The sequence below is a fragment of the Fundulus heteroclitus genome, chromosome 21 (assembly GCF_011125445.2).
Source record: "Fundulus heteroclitus isolate FHET01 chromosome 21, MU-UCD_Fhet_4.1, whole genome shotgun sequence".
Classification (NCBI taxonomy): Eukaryota; Metazoa; Chordata; class Actinopteri; order Cyprinodontiformes; family Fundulidae; genus Fundulus; species Fundulus heteroclitus.
In genome coordinates this window covers 17,062,472-17,079,396 of record NC_046381.1, presented here as the reverse complement: position 1 = coordinate 17,079,396, position 16,925 = coordinate 17,062,472, and the positions used below count along the sequence as shown (strand labels likewise).

The 16,925-nt window shown below is 41.9% G+C and overlaps 1 protein-coding gene across 1 annotated transcript in view; it reads left to right on the top strand.

Moving 5' to 3' along the window:
• Positions 1-16,925, top strand: part of stau2 (staufen double-stranded RNA binding protein 2) — a 134,004-nt gene that overhangs the window by 37,174 nt on the left and 79,905 nt on the right. Inside the window, exons 6-9 of the mRNA XM_036125513.1 lie at positions 722-829; positions 9,385-9,597; positions 11,349-11,486; positions 15,518-15,646. Coding sequence (XP_035981406.1) covers positions 722-829; positions 9,385-9,597; positions 11,349-11,486; positions 15,518-15,646 — 588 coding nt within the window. The remainder of the gene's footprint in view (positions 1-721; positions 830-9,384; positions 9,598-11,348; positions 11,487-15,517; positions 15,647-16,925) is intronic.

The following is a 16,925-nucleotide window of genomic DNA, read 5'->3' as shown; positions in this document are numbered from 1 at the left end:
GATGCCAAGAGAGGATAATCTATTGAGGAGAACGGAGTGGGAAATGGTATCAAAGGCCGCATTAATGACTTAAAGCTAAAATTTAAACTAGAGACGTCTGATATCTAATCAATGTAGCAAATCGCATTAGAGATTACTGCTCGTCCCAAATTAGTTTTATTTATTAAAAACATTCAGAATTTAAAATGTGTTTTTTGGATTGTAGAAATGGATTCTGGGCAAAATAACGACTTAAAGTCTTGATTTTTTTTTTTTTAAACACGTCAAAAATGTGCACAATACTGACTGCTTTCATGTTAGTGGTGTTTAGCTTTTTCAATAATTTGGACAACAAACATCTAACATTTTAAACATAATGTTACTTTGCAGTTAAACAAAATAAATGTAGGTGTTTTCAACAAACATAGCTTTGTTTGATATTTAAAGTTAAAGCAAAGCTGACTCTCTCACAGGAATATACTTTTTTGTTGCGGATATGATGCTTATTTTCTGAACATTAAATAAGCACACAGGTTATACAAAATATTACACAGCATTTTTGGATGACTAACACCTAATGTGGGACGATACAGTACTTAAAAAATCTCCATAGTTGTTAATCCCTACCATATAACATGTATGTCTGGCCATTTGTTAAGAGGACCAGCCCTTTTAACTGGGTCACTCAGCACATTAAAATTACAGTGATTTGTTTATTCATTTTTTTATCTTTTGTTTTCAGAATCCAGAAGAAAAAGTGGAGACACCGGAAGGAACTGATGCCAGCAAATCAGAAATAAGCCTCGTCTATGAAATCGCCCTCAAGAGAAACTTGTCTGTTAACTTTGAGGTAAGAACTAAAACGCAGGCATTGGCCAGTACTTTGATCAGCACACCATCATATCGCCATACATTGAAATTATTAATGCTACCGCTGTGAATTCTGAAGTGATGATATCCAACCAACCAACCAAGTGAATTCTGGGTGTTCCCCGAAGTCAAAGCGAGGCGCCCAGGAGGCATCCATATCAGATCCCAAAACCACCTCCACTGACACCTTTTGATGCAGAGAAGCAGCGGCTATACTTTGATTTCCCCCCAGATAACGGATCTCTAAGGCTGAGGCCGGCCAGCTTCCAAAGAAAGCTATTTTCCGCTGCTTGTATCCGACATGTCTTTCTTTCGGTCATGATCTCTAGACCTAATGGCCGTCGGTGAGGGTCGGTACGTGGACAGACTGGTAAATCAAGAGCTTTGCTTTTTAGCTCTGCTCTTTCTTCACAACAAAAGACCGGAGCTGTGCCCCCAATTACTGCAGACACAGCACCTGTCTGTCTGTCCGTTTCCAAATCCGACCATCTCTCAAGAAGACATGAGGTAGAGACCGACCGCCTCAGCAATTCCACAAGGGTGAAGATCTGGTCCGAAGACCACATTGCTCCCCCTGGACCTGAGGTTCAAAAGCCAGTCAGAGCTTCCTCTCCCAACACCCAAGACCAACCCGAGAAGCGTGATCCCTTGATAACTGGAACTCATTTTCTGGAAGTGATGATCTATGTAGGATGAAGATAAAGTGATTCATCTTTGCAGGCAGTGTACAAAGTTTCGCTTTTGCTAAACCAAAGCGTGTCTTGCGCTTAAAAAGTCATAGAGATTACTCTCAGGAAGAAGGGGGGTTGGGGGTTCCCCAGTTTTATCTCATGAGTCATTTAGGCTCATTATTTGTACGATTGTAAATTGACCATTATGCCGTACTGGATGAGCTACATCGAAACAAGCTTCAGTCTATGTACATCACACAGTAAAGTAAGATTAACTGTGTGAGTAATAAAGGAATCTTTCCTACATGTCTTAAACTGTAAATCTACGACGTAGCATTGATTTCTAAAAGCTTGAATATTCAACATTAGATTCATCCTAAGTTTGGAGCAATGAGCCGTGCAGACAAGTGAAGGTCAGTTAGCTTTTTTTAAAAGTTGTCATGTTTCAGACAGAAATTAGCATAGATGTCCCTCTGTATCCCACGTTTTAACATTTTCAGACTAGAACCTCACAGACAATTACAACACACAAACCTGCACACATATAAGCTCTCAACAAGCAATACACTTCCAACATTTTAACCTAATTAGTTCAAAAGTGTTTTTATGAGTTTTGCCAAATAAATTCTACCTAAATTTAATGCTTCATCAGAAACATCCCTACAACTGCCCCTTATGTATTTAAGATGTTGTTTATTAACCAGTTTAATATTTGGAGCACACCAAGAAATCTGGTGACTGGCATCAGCCGATTTTCAGCTTGTTTCGGCCGGGACTGGTCCGAAACGGGAGAATCCCGTCTTTGTCTAAACATCGAAAATGAATGAATGTCATGCTGGCAACCACGCTTTATGATGTGAATGTTGTTAGAGCAGGGAGAAGACTTTCTACCTATGGTGAAGTGGGAGAGGCACAGAAATGTGGGACGATATTTACCACTAAACCGTGTTGTCTGGGGCACATCGTCGAGTTTCATTCATTCATTCATTCAGGCTGCAAGGGAAGGCAAGACTTCAACAAAGTTGCTTTGTTTCATCTTTTTCATCTTTTCAAACTGTCTGTTGTTTAAAGTAATGGTCTGCATTGTCTAGAATACACAGAGGCCACTGTTTCTGTAATGCTAGCCATGCTGATCTGCAGGAATGATGCTTTAATCTGTATTGGTAGGTGAAAGCTTCCCCAAAACCTGAAGGTCAAAAATTGGCCACTCTTTAATGACATCTCTAGATACGATTCCCTTTTAACATTTGTACACATTTATTGCATGTTATTGACTTGCTTTTTTTGATCTACAGAGTCATACATGAGTATATTTCGGTTCTAAATAGTCTCTCTTATGCCCCTCAAGCTGCCAACCTGGGCATCTCTGTCTAGAATCAACTGTAGTGGCTTCAAATCAGTCTCCACTACAAACTTCTTACCAGTTTTTTTTTTTTTCAGTTTCTTTGCTACACAACATCCAATCCTCAGAGTTACAACCTTAAAGTCAATGTAGCTCACGCTGTCCTCGTTTGACCCGCTCTGTTCTTCTTGGCTTTTACCATATCTTCGCTGACTCATCTGATATTCTCTCCCCAAGCCACCACCCCCTCGTCTTCGTTTGCACTCGGTAAGGTGCCAAAAACAAGGGAAGCTCGGTTTACACTGTGTGCCCCCCTCCCTTCCTCCTCAGACCTCTCCCTTCCATCTCCATCTCTCCCAAAAATCACAAATGAGGCAGTTGCGTGTGGAGACAAGGGGGGGGAGATGCAGACGCAGGAAGAGAAAGTAAGGTATTCTCTCTCTGCTGACTTGGCTTGTTAATGTGAGTTTACACAACATTGGAAAAGTTATCTGGAAAAATGTGTAGTCCTCCCAGTTCCCCTCACCTTCCTCTGCTCATTTGCCCACAAGAGCAGGATGTAGCCGTCCTTCCTGGAACAGCTATTAATTATTTTAGCCAGCTAAATCAGGCGTTGAGGTAATTCATTATGTCATGTCTTTATCACTGTCCCTAACTGCACTGTCATTTTCAGTCCTGGAAAAGAAGGAATATTTCCCTCTGTGTTAAAATATAGTGCATTTCCTTGCAATTATCTGTATTCAACATCTATACATGTCAGTCAGTGTTAAATTAACCCAATCTATGTACGTTTTGGATGCAAAAGTGATGAATTTCATCTAGATGGGGATATATGAGCTCTTTTGGAGGCTTCATCAGCTCACTTCATGAGATCTTTCCAAGTCAGGCCTAAGCAGATATGTTTCCTAGCCCAAGTCACGTCCAGGTGGACTTTAAAGTCTTTTAGGAGAAAGTCCAAGTCAGGTCTCAAGCTTTAAGTCTCTATCGACTGAAATAAATATTTTCTCATCTAATCCTTGACATCTAGGCCACCACTAACCCTGCATTGCTGTATATTAGGATTCCAAATCTGTAAGCGTAATTTATTACATGCACATTTAATAATTATCTTTCAATCTCTTTTTATAGTTATATTTTAATAATTTACATTTAATTTACCATCCAGATGTCTGCTAAAAAACAATTTATGTTATTGCAAAAATTAATCAAATGTAAGGCCATGTATGCCTTTTTATATTTTGAGAAAAAAGAAAGGGATAAAAATTGAGATTAAAACCAGTTCATGTTGAATTTCTGAATGAAACCAAAGATAAATAAGTAAAACAAAGGGATTTTTTTGTCTTTGTATTGACTAAGATAACCCCTGTCTTCGAATCATCCACTTCTTTATTAGATATGACATTATATATTGCACTAAATAGGGTTTGGAAGACTCTCCTTACTCTGAGAATTTTTGGGGAGCAATTTTCTAAATGCACATTTTAAACCTTTGTTCTTGCGTCTTAATGGTAAAGATGCTCAAATGTAAGATGTAAACTACAACATAATGAACGAGACAAAGTGTAGCATGTAAATACATAGGTGATAACATTTTCAAGACAGAAGTGTCCCTGCATGGTTGAAGTCAGCTTTACACACAAGACCTTCACAAGACATTTTAAGCTGAAATTCTTCCGTCTGGACAAGGATCTGTGAAAGGTCTCGTTGCTGAGATGGACTGAAAACAAACGAGTCAAAAACGTAGATCTCAACCTTCTCTCTTTAGTCATGTCATAGTTTTCTAGCCCCATTATAGATGTTAGTGGAGTCACTTCTCAGTCTGCATGCTCCATGCTTTGCATCCATGCCCTACTATTTAGCAGTATATTGAAATACATGTCCCTTTGTGTTGCTTTTTTTTTTTACCAGCCCTCTGTTTAGCCATAGTTAATCTCTTCCTGGGTTGTCCTGACCTCATATTCTTTGATGCGCTCAGACTAGATGTTATTCTTTCCTCAAATCAAAAGCTTACAATAACACACATTCATTGCTCTCCCGTGCATTCTGTCCAGCAACGTCTCACTCGCTCTCTCTCTCTCTCTCTCTCTCTCTCTCTCTCTCTCTCTCATGTGAGCGCCTTTACCTTAAGCAATGTTTTCAAATCATTTCATCCTGTCTTTTTACTGGGGCATGAAATTGTCCATAAGTCAGTGTTGGATGGGGTCTGCTTTCCCATCACTTTGCTACAATGGGGGTTCGCCACCACCCCAAGAGCCAGTTGGCTCATTTAATCCCCCTGTCAGGCAATATCAAACAGATGTCAGCATCAAAGAGGAACCAATCTATAAATCACAGCTCGTGTGTTGCGATGTGGGGGCAGGACATAAGAGAAGAGCGTCCGAGCCAAGAACCACCCATCTTACAAGGAGCAGTTTCCCTCAGGGCATGTCCATCCGCCGCTCTTCACAAAAGGGTCTTTCTTCTCTGTACCAGTCCTCGCCATTGTCGTACCCTGATCCCATAGCCTCCTCTTCTACAGTACCTGAGTTCTTGCTTGCACAGATCCGCAGACCGCCCAGGGTATTAATGTCTCCCTGAGAAGCCGAAGTGAAGGCCTCCCATGTTTGAATAAGAAAGGATGGAGAGACGAGCATAGAAAGAAAAAAAAACCTCTACATTGAATTACAGAGGGCTTCCTGTGTACAACCTGATCTCCTTGTCGTCGGGTGGTAGACGGGCGTGTTTGCGTGTTTGTTTGCGTGTCTGTGTGCGGGCTTGGCTCGTAGGTGAATAGGAGCGCTGAAACCCCATCGGTGGCGGTGCAGATCCCGTGTCGGCTGTCAGGAGACTGACTGCAGCTCGTCTGCTGCTATCCTAGAACGAGGGAATCTGAAATGCTGCACCTATACACTCCGGGTCACATGCTTTTGCTGACTTGAAACCTGCGCAGGCTACATTTGGCTGCTGAAGCAGTCGACAGAAATGCTGTTCCTGGCTAAACAACTCTGGAAATGCTTTAAAGGCTTATTGTACCTTGATTTATTCACTTTATTGCATTGTTAGCTGCGCTACGAGTCTAACTACAGTTACTGTAGATGAAGAGGTTGCTCCCTCTCTTCTCTCAGCATTGATAACATAGACCAATAGCCAGGGACTAGTAGGGCTGTCCAGTAAATCGGTAGTCAAATATTTGACTCATTTGCATCAATGTTGATGTCGTTATTGTCTCCTACAGGTGTTGCACACCTTTTAACAGCCACAGTCCGTTTTAGCTCATCACAACCACTGTAGCTCCCATTAACAAAGAAACCGATTATTTTCCCATCATGTAAACAACGTATCCTGGATATCATAATGCAGTGGTATGCAAACTTCCCTTTGTCACATTTCTTCTCGGTTCGCTTCAGCTCAAACAGATGTTTATATCTAAAAAGAAAAGCCTATTGCTAGCCTATACTTGGGGGAAGGCTGGCTATACAGTTAGTCGGCTGTTCAGAAGTGGACTTTCTGGTTCAGATCATTGTCCTGCTGCCAAACTCCATCAGACTTCATCTGCAGAGTTTTCCGGTACAAAGCAGAATTCACTCTTCTTTTAGTGTTAGGAAGTCGTCCAAATCGTGAAGAAGAAAATCACCCCCACACTATCGCGCTACCACCACCATGTAGTAAGAAGTTGTGATTTTGTTTATTTTTTTTTCTGGAATGCTGCATTGGTTTTGTCCCATATTAAACAAGACCTTCCAAGAAGTCCCGCTTCTGTCTTAATAGTCCGCAGAATATTGATTCTGAAGTTTTGGGATCATCAAACTGTGTTTTAAGCAAATGCGAGACTATCTTTTTTTAAAAGTAGGGGTTTTTACCTTTGAACTCTTCTATTTTTGCCTAAACTCTTTCTTATAGAATCGTAAACAATAACCACAACTAAGCAGGTTTTTGGTGGCCTACTTTTTTTTTGGCTGTCCTAGTGGAGGAGTTATTGATGTGCTCTTGAAGTACTTTTGGTTAGACAAACACTTGTGGGAAGGTTCCCCTTTGTTAAATGTTTTCTCCATGTGTAGATAATGGCTCTCACTGTGGTTCTCTGGACTGCTAATGCCTTAGAAACGGCTGTGTACCCCTGTTCCAGACTGATAGATATCAATTGCTTCTTTCCTTCCTTAGTTGAAATTTTATTAGGTTAGGTGCTGCAATTGAGATATTTTACCCTTCTTCGTACTGTCAGATAAGCACTATTTAAGTAACCCATTGATTCTATAGGTGATAGGGGATACAAGCAGACCAATGCATTTACTTATTTCAGTGTGAGTTGCAGGCGTGGGAGGAATCGCATTCGATGGGAAAATTGTAAAAGGAATATACAACCATGTGTTTGGGTTATGTTGCTTTAGCTTTGCTGTGTGGCTCTCAGTATGGCCGTGGCCATCCGGGTCAAACAGTGTTTACAAGTCAAATGCAACTGCATGGCTCCAGGTTCTGTCGAAATCTGTCAAAAGTCGTTCGCCATTTCCAAAAACGAGTTTACTCTCGTGCCACTAGTCGCGTCACCGATCCAAATGCACACAAAGCACTGTTGCGTTTTTCTTTTATTCAGTGTGCTTGTGATTTATGAAATACTGCCTTGGAAATCCAGACTTTATTAAGCAGATGTCTTATCAGTATGAGTTTGGTAGTTCACAAGATTACAAATGGAGAATATATTTAGGCACACACACATCACAACCGTTCTGTCATGGGTAAAAGAAACCAGGCGGGGAAAATAAGTTGAAGAATAAAAAAGCTTCAGTTCAAAGAAAGACCCTTAGAAATGGTGAAGAACGGCTGAACAAGAGGACTCTAAAAGATTACAGGAAAGTCTGTCTTCTCTGAAATAAAGCATAAAGAGGTTGGAGGAACTCATTTGTTTAAACTATACAACCCCTGAAGTGTGCAATCTACAACTTGCTGCCTACGGGGGTTTATGTGCCAAACTATTTCTTGGCTTGAAGCGGCAACTTCCTGGAGTCTCTGCTCGTTGCCTGACAACTAAACAATGAGATGTAACAAAATCAAACTGGGAATAGCACAGTCCCGTTTGATACATCTCTGGGACAAGGGTGCCTAATTTGGTTTAACAAAGCCTTGAAAACCCGTTTATCTTCAGATGAGCTTGTGTTTTTCTTTTTTTTTTCTTTTTTTTTGGTCGCAGCTCCAGCCTCAAAACGCGGCAGCGCTTTGCGCGTCGGTTTCTATCCCGGGGATCCTCTCGCTGAGTACTTGCACATGGTCTCTGTGATGAAGTAGGAGGGAGAGGAATTGCTCGTGCGCGGGCCAAAACAGCGATCCGCAATCCGTTACAGGTTCAGATCTGCTTCCTCCGAGTGACATAATCTTAGCTGAGAAATGGCCGAGCAGCGTGAAAGTGTCATCACCGCACACTCGGCGACGTTCGGCTACTCAGCGTTTCCGATCGCGCTGAATGTTAGTATGTATAAGAAGCTGTCATGTTGCATTTCCTCTTCTGGTGACGAGTAACACCAGAGTAGATCCCCCCTGGGTTGGGGGGGGGGGGATTCAGCTGTTTAGTTGAACAGTGAGCGCTTCAAGGCCTCCCTACGTCCTTTATATACCATCTTATGATGCTCGACTTCCAGTTTTATAGTTTCTTTATTAAAGGGCTACATTTCTTTGAGAGCGTGTAAGAAGCGGTCACATCCCCCTCCTGTTTTTTGCACGGTTCTGGTATTTGCCCGCGTTGATGTGCGGAGCGTCTCAGGAATACCCGAGCCTCGGCTTATCAGCGAGATCGGTTGTATCGGTCGCTGGGTTTAAATTAAGTGTTTCTAGATTGCAGCTGATTGCTACAATTTGTGCTGTCTGCGGCGCAGCTCCAGCTTTAGTCAAGAAAATCTGCAGAGCGTGGGAGGAAGGAGAGTGGGGGGGGGGGGTATGCGGGGAGTGAAAGAGAGATTCCAAAGGGGAGAAAAAAAAAATCAAAAATAACAGCATCCACCATAAACCATTAAGGCCTGAGGCGCAGTTTAAACATGGACACATGTCAGGCGACTGTGTGTTGGAGCTCTGCAGTCATACGTGTGTGAAACCCAACTCTTTTCCTACGTAAAGTTAGAGAGAGCCCCACCTGCTGCACACACATTGTTCTCAGACTTCATAGGAAGTAGATGTGATTGCAGAAGCATGACCTAACGCCAGCCGGTGTTTGTTTTAGGTCTCCCAGGTGACCAGAGGCTGGAGGAAGGAAACTAAGCCTCCATCACCAGAGACTGTCATTTAGGAACATGTTACTCTTCGTGCGTGTGTGTGTGTGTGTGTGTGTGTGTGTGTCAAAGTTTTTTTTTTTTTCAGGGCAGTGTGCGTTGTATATGATTACCATGCGCATATGGGTGGATGGAGCAGATGTTTTGGACCACCTGGTCTGGCTTGCTGGCACATAACGTACATGACAAAATACTGACACACATCTATTCATTTTTTCTTCTTCTCTCCCTCTCTCTCTCTCAATTGATTTATTTATTTTTGTTTCGAACGTTGGACAAACTTTCCCAGGTGTTGAAGGAGAGCGGCCCGCCTCACATGAAGAGCTTCCTGACCCGCGTCACCGTCGGCGAGTTCTCCGCCGAGGGCGAGGGCAACAGCAAGAAGCTGTCCAAGAAGCGCGCCGCTCTGTCCATCCTGCAGGACTTGAAGAAGCTCCCCTTCATACCGACTGTGGAGAAACCCAAGACGCACTACAAGAAACGCACCAAGACTATCCTCAAGGTGCTGCAGGAGGGCGCCGCGCGAGAAAACGGCAGGCTGTGATTTGTGGCGCGGTTGTAGATTTCACACAAAGCAAGTGAAGACAAGGGAAAAGAAAGAAATATGCACCAGTATAAGGGAGAAGTGGGATGAGGTTCTCATCTGAGTAACCACTCCACAGTTTTATCATATAATGGTGAACAGGTAGAAATAATTAGATATCTGTTACGCTGGTCCTCCGGACCCACTGGCCTGCATGTTTTAGGTTTTCTCCCGCTGCCTTTGTTGGCATGCTGAGGATTTATAGTAATCATTTAAGTCATTTGTGCTGGACACGTGTAAAACATGCAGAACAGTGAGCCCTGATGACCAAGGCTGAGGACAACTGATCTCACTGCAAAAACAGACCTAAAAATGAGTAAAATGTTCTTAAATTTTGTGTTTTTGTCCTAGATTTGAGCTGGTAAATAAGATTATCTGCCAATGGAATGAGTATTTTGACCCCTAAAATAAGATAATTAGACATCCTGCACTTGAAATAAGATAACGGAGATGGTTTGTTGCTATTTTAAGTGCAAAAATCTTATTCCATTGGCAGATCATCTTTGTTACCCACTCAAATCAAGGACAGATACACTCATTTTAAGAACATTTTACTTATTTTTAGTTCCATTTTTGCAGTGCTGTTTTGATTTTGTTTCATAGACCAAAGCTAAAGTTTTGGATAAAACTCCTGCTAAACATTTCACGTTAATGTGCTTATTATGCAGAATATGTTCCTTTTTTTTGCCATTCTGCCCTTAATAATGTAACGCTGGCAGTATAACAGGCTGACGTTAGCTGGACCGTTAGCACAGCTACATGCTAGGGTAGCAAGCCAGCTGCTTTGCAGACATTCTGCTTGAGGCTCGCTCGCTTTAATTTAGCCCCACATTAGCTTAAAAACAGCTCACATGACTATCTGTGTTTGTCAGGGCAGGAAATCTTTCCAAGCAGCGTCATTTATTTAGCAGCCCCCTTTTAGCCAGCTGACCGCCAGTGCCCAGCAGCAGATGGGGGAGGAAATCAAAAATGAAAGCAACACAAGTCATGATGACATTAAAAACTTGGATGTTTTCTTTCTTTGGATTTTGTGTCCATTGAACCATTCCTGGGTTTATTTCATCCATGTATAGGATCAGTATCCTGCTGAAACATCCAGTGATGACACGTGATCAGTTTTTGGCAGAGAATACTGTACTGTTTTTTTTTTTTTTTAAAGAACAAGGATGCCTAGCGCTTTAACAAGGTTTAACAAAGACACGGGCCCACAGTATCACATAGCCTCCACCATATTTAGCATGAGGTTCTTTTCCATATATTTATATATGGCCTGTATATCATTGTATATTTATATATGGCCTGTATATCATTGCCCTTTCATACGCCACCAGGCATACAGGAAGTGATGTGTTACTGATTAGAAGTTGAAAGATCCTGTGTTCTGTTCAAACAAGTAAGGAAAGAGTTTTAAAAAAAATTCACCTTCTGATGATCAAAACCTAAACATAAAAATTGTCTTCAAATTAAAGGTTTTGTCTTCCTTTTTTTTTTTATAATTACATTGTTCTACCACAATAGATGAAAATTCATCTTAAGGCTCCTTACACATCTTTACCCATGGGTGCCATGACGCTTTTACCATAATAACATTGTTACTACACCAATATCTCTTTTAGCACCAATAAAGTCTTTCAAATAAAAGCAATTGTGTGATTCCCTTTCCCTTCCAGACGGGACCAGACTACGGTCAGGGCATGAACCCAATCAGCCGATTAGCCCAAATCCAGCAGGCCAAGAAGGAGAAGGAGCCCGAGTACCAGCTGCTCTCTGAGAGAGGGATGCCCCGGCGTCGGGAGTTCGTCATGCAGGTGAGCAGGGATTTCAGTGTTGCTTCCTCTTTGTTTCTTAATCCGCTCTGTTGCAACAAGCCAAAGATAATGTGAGGTTCAGAGAGTATGTCAGTTACCTGCCTTGTCTAGAAACGTATGGAGTTAAAAAAAACATGTGCTTTTATTTATTTGCTTTTACAACTCATTTCCTGAGAAAATCTTTGAAACGGTTTGCTTAAACATTGCTATCAGAGTATGGACACAGTACAAGGGGCATGGAGTAAACAACCCACCTAAGAACAGTCCTGTGCATAAGTTGTCTTACGGCCAGCTTCTTCAGATTTTGTTTAATTACAAACACTAACTTCAATTTGTCTTTAAGGGATTTATATGACAGAGCAACGTAAACTCCCTGATAGTTGAGAAATCGAAGGAAAAGGATGGAATGCTTTTTGCCACAAGCCATGTGGGCGACACAGCAGACGTGTGGAGGAAGGTGCCCTTGTCAGATGAGCGTGGCAGAAAACTAACTCTGCAAAACGTTAGAGACTGGGTCAGAGGTTTACCTTTTACCAGGACGACCACCCTAAGCACAAGGCCAGAGATGCAATGGATTCTCTGGAACGGAGCATGTTCTTGTGCAAGAATGGCCCAGTCAAAGTCCTGACCTAAATCCAATTTAAAATCTGCGAATCACATGTATAATGCACCTTGTTAATTTGGCTAAATTAAAACAAAAATACTTCAAAAATGTAGAGCATTTAAAATATTTTGTATAGACCTGGAAACTTGCCAAAGATCTTAAAGACATTCACCAGACAAAAAAGTAGCAAAGGCTTTCTCAGAAGTGACGTTTCCTGCTATGCATCTTTTCAGTCTAGATTTTCCGTGATCTTGTAAGTGTATGCATGAAGCCAAACAACTACCGCTAAAATTAGATGTTAAAAATCCACTAAAACCTGGAAAATCAGGCTTTAAAAAAGTGGAATTGTGAAACGAAACAGGATCCCTGATGTGTGGAAACTGCAGGTGCTGCAGACTTAAAGGATGGCAGACAAGTTTCTGCTGATGGGATTTGTTTGTGATCATGTTGAGAGAGAGATGAAGAAAAGGGAAAAGATGTCTTGTTTGAAACGTGGAGGAATTTTCAATTTCAAGCAAATCAATCTTTGTGCAGGCTCTGCGTTAAATCTCCGCTAGACTGAAAAACCTTCCTATCACGGGGTGCATTTTTAAACGGACGATCCGCGGATCTCAAGGTCTGCGTCTAGACAGCCTTCTGTGTTTACCATGTCACTGGTACATCTTATCTAATTCCTGTAGTGGTTCTGGGTCAGCTTGACTTTACGTTGACAATGAACTTTTGCCTAGTTGAAATAAAAAAAATAAAAAATCCCAGTTAAACATCAGCTGCTTTTAAGAAGGGCCTGATTTCTACTGCTTTCACGAAAACAGAGATTTTCCAGATTTGTCCTAAAACAAGCAAAAGTTTCACATTTTATTTTAATATTGGAGTTTTAATCGACTTACTATAAATTTACAATAAAATAAGATGATGGATGGCTAAAAAAATAAGATAATGCACTCTCTGGAATAAATGGAGCATAAATTTAATCCCCTGAATTTAGGTCTGATTGATCATTCAGAGAAATGGGTTTATGTTGGGATTTGTTGTGCAACGGGCGAAAAGAGGGGAAAAAGAGCCGAGATGACCGTTCCCTCCGGCCTGCACATGAATCTGTCACTGTAATCACAGTTGGCAGCGCTCAACGTTTTCGACAATAAAATCTGTCTCCAAGCGCACTCTCACGTGGAGCTCTATGAAAATGTGAGCATAGAAAGCGTAATATACTGAAAGTAATTGAAACATGGTGCACAGGGGGAATAAAACAAGGCACTGGCAGTGCTCCGTCGGCCGGCGCTGAGCGATTTTTACGCTAGCTCGTTTTACAGTTTATTAATTTTTGTTCGATGACTGAGTTCGTGCTCATGCTGTATAGCAACGGCCGCCGTATGGAATCGGTAACTTGGCCGCCGGGCCCGGAGAGCCTGAATCTGATCGCCTCGGTTTGGTTGAAGCTTCTCAGAGCCCTCTTGGGCAGATAGCTACCAGACCGCCCCGTGCTTTTGGAAAACTTCTGGCTGGATGTTTGATCGGTTTTCTTCACAGAATAGGTTAGGTTTGTTTAAATTGGCCAGTTACCAAGCTCAGTTTGTTTCTGCAGGTCTGCAGACTTGACTTTAGCCTGTTTTAGAGAATGTAGTCAGTCGTCATGTGTGCCTGGGCTCAATCTTGTTGAAAAGCCCGACTGCCTTCAGGTTTTTACTGTCCAGCTGTTTAGTGATACGGAGGAAAACGTCCTCCTTCGTTGTTCCATGCGCGTTCTGCAGTTCACCAGCACTACTGACATCAAAATAGACCCGCAGGAGGATGCTACCAGCACCATGCCTGAGAGTTGCTAAAGGGTTCTTGGCCTCGGCTTGACCGCTATTAGTTTTGATTTTAACAGCGTGTTTGAAGTTAGCTTTAATCGTAGCCTTTAGGCTAAAATGTGATTGGGTTTTAACTACAATTTAGTCTTTGGTTGTCATTTCAGCTTTGGTTGCTATAGTGCCCAAATTGCAAACAAGTATATTTAGGTCTAGTTGAGTTTTATTGCCCTCTAATATTTTCATCTAATTTTTGTTTATTTGGGGAAATGACAATCATTTTTGTCTCTTTGTCAGTTTTTTTGTTTAAACTGTGCCTTAAACTTTCTCCCCTTGTGGGTAAAATCTTCATTTTGAGAGGTTTGAATCAGTGTCACTTGTGTTGTGGCAGATACGGCTAAATATAGTTATTTAAAAGTAAAACGGTTGTGCTGTTTCACTTGCTCCTCCAATGCGATTGGGATTCGAAAGTTACTGTGAGGCCCTGATGGTGGCACGTTAAAAGATTCAAGAGTAAATCCAGGCTGAGCCGGGATTGGGTGATACGGCTGATGATGTCATCACTGCTGTCACCATGGAACATCACTACTCACCAGGGTTCAGGGAGAAATACTTCGATTGTTGGAAGATGCACAGAGTGCCTCAGGGCTATTGCTGCTCTGTTTGTGCGTCTAAACATCCCTCATGAGTAGCCCAGTCTTTACAGCGCTGCTTGAATAAAACCCATAGCTAATGGAGTCCATTTTTTAATAACTGGATTCTTCTTTTTCTTGCTCTCATTCATCTTTTTTGTCCATCTCTCAGTCAAACTTGCTTTCTTTGTTTTTCTTTCCATAATCCTCCTATTTTATACGAAGAACAGAGCTTCTCTCACCATCAGGCAGTAATTCAGCCCCAAACCTATTCTCCATGCCTCTTTGATGCACACATTAGGCCTTGTGTGCATGTGTGTGTGTGTGTGTGTGTGTGTGTGTGTGTGTGTGTGTGTGTGTGTGTGTGTGTGTGTGTGTGTGTTCTTTTGTGCAGTCCGCTCACTCTTCTAAAATTTCCACATTGTTTCCCCCCCGGTAGGCAGCAGGGCTCAAATGAGCCTCTGTTTTTCACATCTTTTGTTTAAACAGAAAAAAAAAAAAAAAGGCGTCCACCTTCTATCAGATCCCTCTGAGGTGCTTGTCAGTTTTAATACTTAATAAAAGAGGGATTCTGGTCGTGAGTTAGCCGTTTCACGCCGACTGTATGCCGCTGCCAGCTTCGCGCGTTCAGAGCAGTGCATGAGTGGAGCTTGTCAGGCCCGCTTTGAAGGAGCGCGCCGAGGCCTGGCTTTTCACAGGCTCCGGCTCCCCACTATGTTATTTGTACAGCGTAATTGTCTGTTTGTATAACACAACGACGTCCGATCTGCTCTTGGAAATTTCTGCTTACATTCGGCGCGGACAGATTTAATGCTTTGGGATTACTGAAAAACAAACACTTCACGTTGCATGGGCTGACTTGGCTCAGGAGGCGAGCGTTCTCGGCCGAGAGTGAATGGAGGCCTCGGAGGAGAGGCGCGAGAAAAGCACGCTAACACGTTGCCGTGTCATTCCGCTGTGCCCGTTTCCTCACGCGTGTCTGCCTCTTCACGTGTGTGCCCCGTGCAGGTGAAGGTGAACAACGAGGTTGCCACGGGAACGGGACCCAACAAGAAGGTGGCCAAGCGGAACGCTGCCGAGGCGATGCTGCTGCAGCTGGGGTACAAGGCCTCCGCCGTCTCTCTGAATCCCTCAGAGGTACAAATCAAACACAACTGCAACTTCTGTATTTCATTTTCAGTCCATATACAAACCTCCCCCTGCTGTTGTTATGTGTGACCATTTATTTATTCCAGTGTGGGATTACGGTAAGCAGGAGGTCTTCAAACATTCAAACTGTCACCACCTCACTGAGAATATGACTAAAGTTTGTGGCTCATGATGAATTTTTTTTTTGGGGGGGGGGGCACAATTTAACACAAAAGGAATGTTTAAAAAGGTTCCTACACTGTTTGGCAAAACTCTGGAAACTTGATTTGAGTGTTTTAAAGCATGTATAAGAGAGAAAGTGTAAAAAAAGGTTTCTGTTTTGTCCATGTTTGTTGTTTGTTTGTCCATCTGTTCTCAGTCTCTCCACCTCATAATCTTTTTTTTCCAGATTCCGTACTTATCTCTCTTGAAATATCAGCCATAAAGTCATTGTGAACTTTTCTATTTATAATGCAGAAATCTGCCAAAAAAAAAAAAAAAAAAAAGAGTGTCTGGAAACTCTTGACATTTCAATGTGGAACATTATAAATCTTCACGTGAACAACATGAAGTACCTCTGGGTTGAATTCCATCAAAACCAAAAATTTATACAAACAGAAATAAAATTTATCTCAAACCACTTCTTTTTTTATTAGGTCTTATTTCTTCCACCCTGTGCAGGCATGCCAACACAGTCTACTCCCCTGATTTATCGGCGGTCTCGGTGCTACTGACCTGTTACATAATCAGCTCCTCTGAACCGAATGTTTTGCAGGCAACCATTGATCACCCTCATCTTCATTCACCTCATCGGTTTTTTAAGCTTGAGAGAACAGAATTCGATAGGGATTATGTTACATAACCGAGCTTTCTGTTGAATTTCAATTGTCCTCCAGACATCCCCAAAGAATAGCCAACCATTGTCGTCACCAGTCTGGCTGCACAGTTGACTTGCAAACATAGCAGTAACATTATGACCACTGACAGGTGAAGTGAAAAAGATTATCTTGTTGGAATGGCACCTTTGTCTACAGACCCTTTCCAAAAAATGTGAATATCATGGAAAAGTTGTTTAATTTCCATAATTCCATTCAAATAGTCAAACTTTCATAGATTATAGATTCTACAGTTGAAAAATCTCACGTTTTTTGGGGGGGGGTTTCTTTACATAAATTAGGCTTCCAGGTCATAAAATTCACAAAAACAGGAATCCACAAAATTAGAATACTTTGAAGAAATCACCATTTACTTCTCAGTTTTGGCAGAAAAAAGGAAGAAATTAGGATCA